Below are 1173 nucleotides of genomic sequence, written 5' to 3' on the forward strand. Positions count from 1 at the left end.
GAGGAGGAGGAGGAGGAGGAGGAGGAGGAGGAGGAGGAGGAGGAGAAGGAAACAGTGCCAGGAGGGAAAAGACCACTCCCCCGTAATCCCTCCTCCAAAGGCTCCCTGAATCCAGAGGGACAGGCTGTGTACAGGACAGACCCCCGGCCAATCTCTGAGAGCAGCAAGATGGAGAGGGTGGGTAAAGGGGCCAGGAAGTGTGTCCAGTGAGCACCAGAGACAGAAGGTCCCCAAAGAGCAGTGATGTCCACCCTGTGCCAACCTGGAACTCCAGGAAGCCCTGGTCAGGCCCTGCAGCCAAAGGGAGTGGGCCGACCCAGCGGCCCACAGCCACCACGCTAATCCCCGCTGGGGCTTGGGCTCCTCTGGACAGACTCTGGGATCACAGGAAGGTGGAATGCAGAGCAACGGTCACGTGACATGGGACCGCGCCTGCACATCTCTGGATGAAAGGCCCCAAGCCAGAAGGCCACAGGGATCACAGCAAGGCCTGCCGCCCCAATGCAGTGCCTGTCCTGCGGCAGGTCCCCAGAGAGCTGCAGCCCGGCCCTCCGCAGCCAGGTATGCAGCTGGGTCCTTTGCCCACCGGTAGAGCCAGGCTGCACGGGAGGGGCCTGACAAGTGGCGGCTGTGTGCCCTGAAAGCGCACCCGGCTATGCCCTCCTGCTCCCACCGCGCCTCTGCAGGGCTGCAGCCGGCGACCAGCGGGGAGCTCCGCTGGGGTGCGGGGCCTCTTCTCCCGCCCCTCCTCCACCTCCCGCCAGTTTCCCGTGAGGCCGGCGCGGATCAACCCGCTAACGGCCAGCTAGAGTCAGCGCTCAAACTTAAATCCATGTTGCAGCGCCCTGACCCTCTCTTCCTGACGGTCCCGCCCCGCATTCCTCCTCCAGCAGCCCGGCGCGCACGTGCCGCACATCCGAAGAACTCCACGGCCGCCTGCTCACACACGCACGCCCGCCCCGCGGTCGCGGACTACGGGTACGCGGGAGGGGCCACGGGACCGAGTGCGGGGTCCCGGCCCGACCGCCCCGCCGGGCGAGGCGCGCATTGTTCTGGGCCGGGACAAAGCCGGCGCGGCGCGGGTCCCCGACTCACATGCTGGGCTGCAGTGGGAGCGGGTCCCACGGCCCGGCGGCGGCGGGCGCGGCGAGCACCAGAAGCAGCAGCCAGGCC

The 1173-nt window shown here is 67.9% G+C and overlaps 1 protein-coding gene across 1 annotated transcript in view; it reads right to left on the bottom strand.

The window, feature by feature from the left end:
• Megf6 (multiple EGF like domains 6) overlaps window positions 1-1167 on the bottom strand; it is a 70946-nt gene extending 69779 nt beyond the window's left edge. The window contains exon 1 of the mRNA XM_023699530.1: window positions 1096-1167. Coding sequence (XP_023555298.1) covers window positions 1096-1097 — 2 coding nt within the window. The 5' untranslated portion in view covers window positions 1098-1167. The remainder of the gene's footprint in view (window positions 1-1095) is intronic.
• Window positions 1168-1173: the final 6 nt, after the last annotated feature.

This window comes from Octodon degus, unplaced genomic scaffold, assembly GCF_000260255.1.
Source record: "Octodon degus isolate 3935 unplaced genomic scaffold, OctDeg1.0 scaffold00113, whole genome shotgun sequence".
Taxonomy (NCBI): domain Eukaryota; kingdom Metazoa; phylum Chordata; class Mammalia; order Rodentia; family Octodontidae; genus Octodon; species Octodon degus.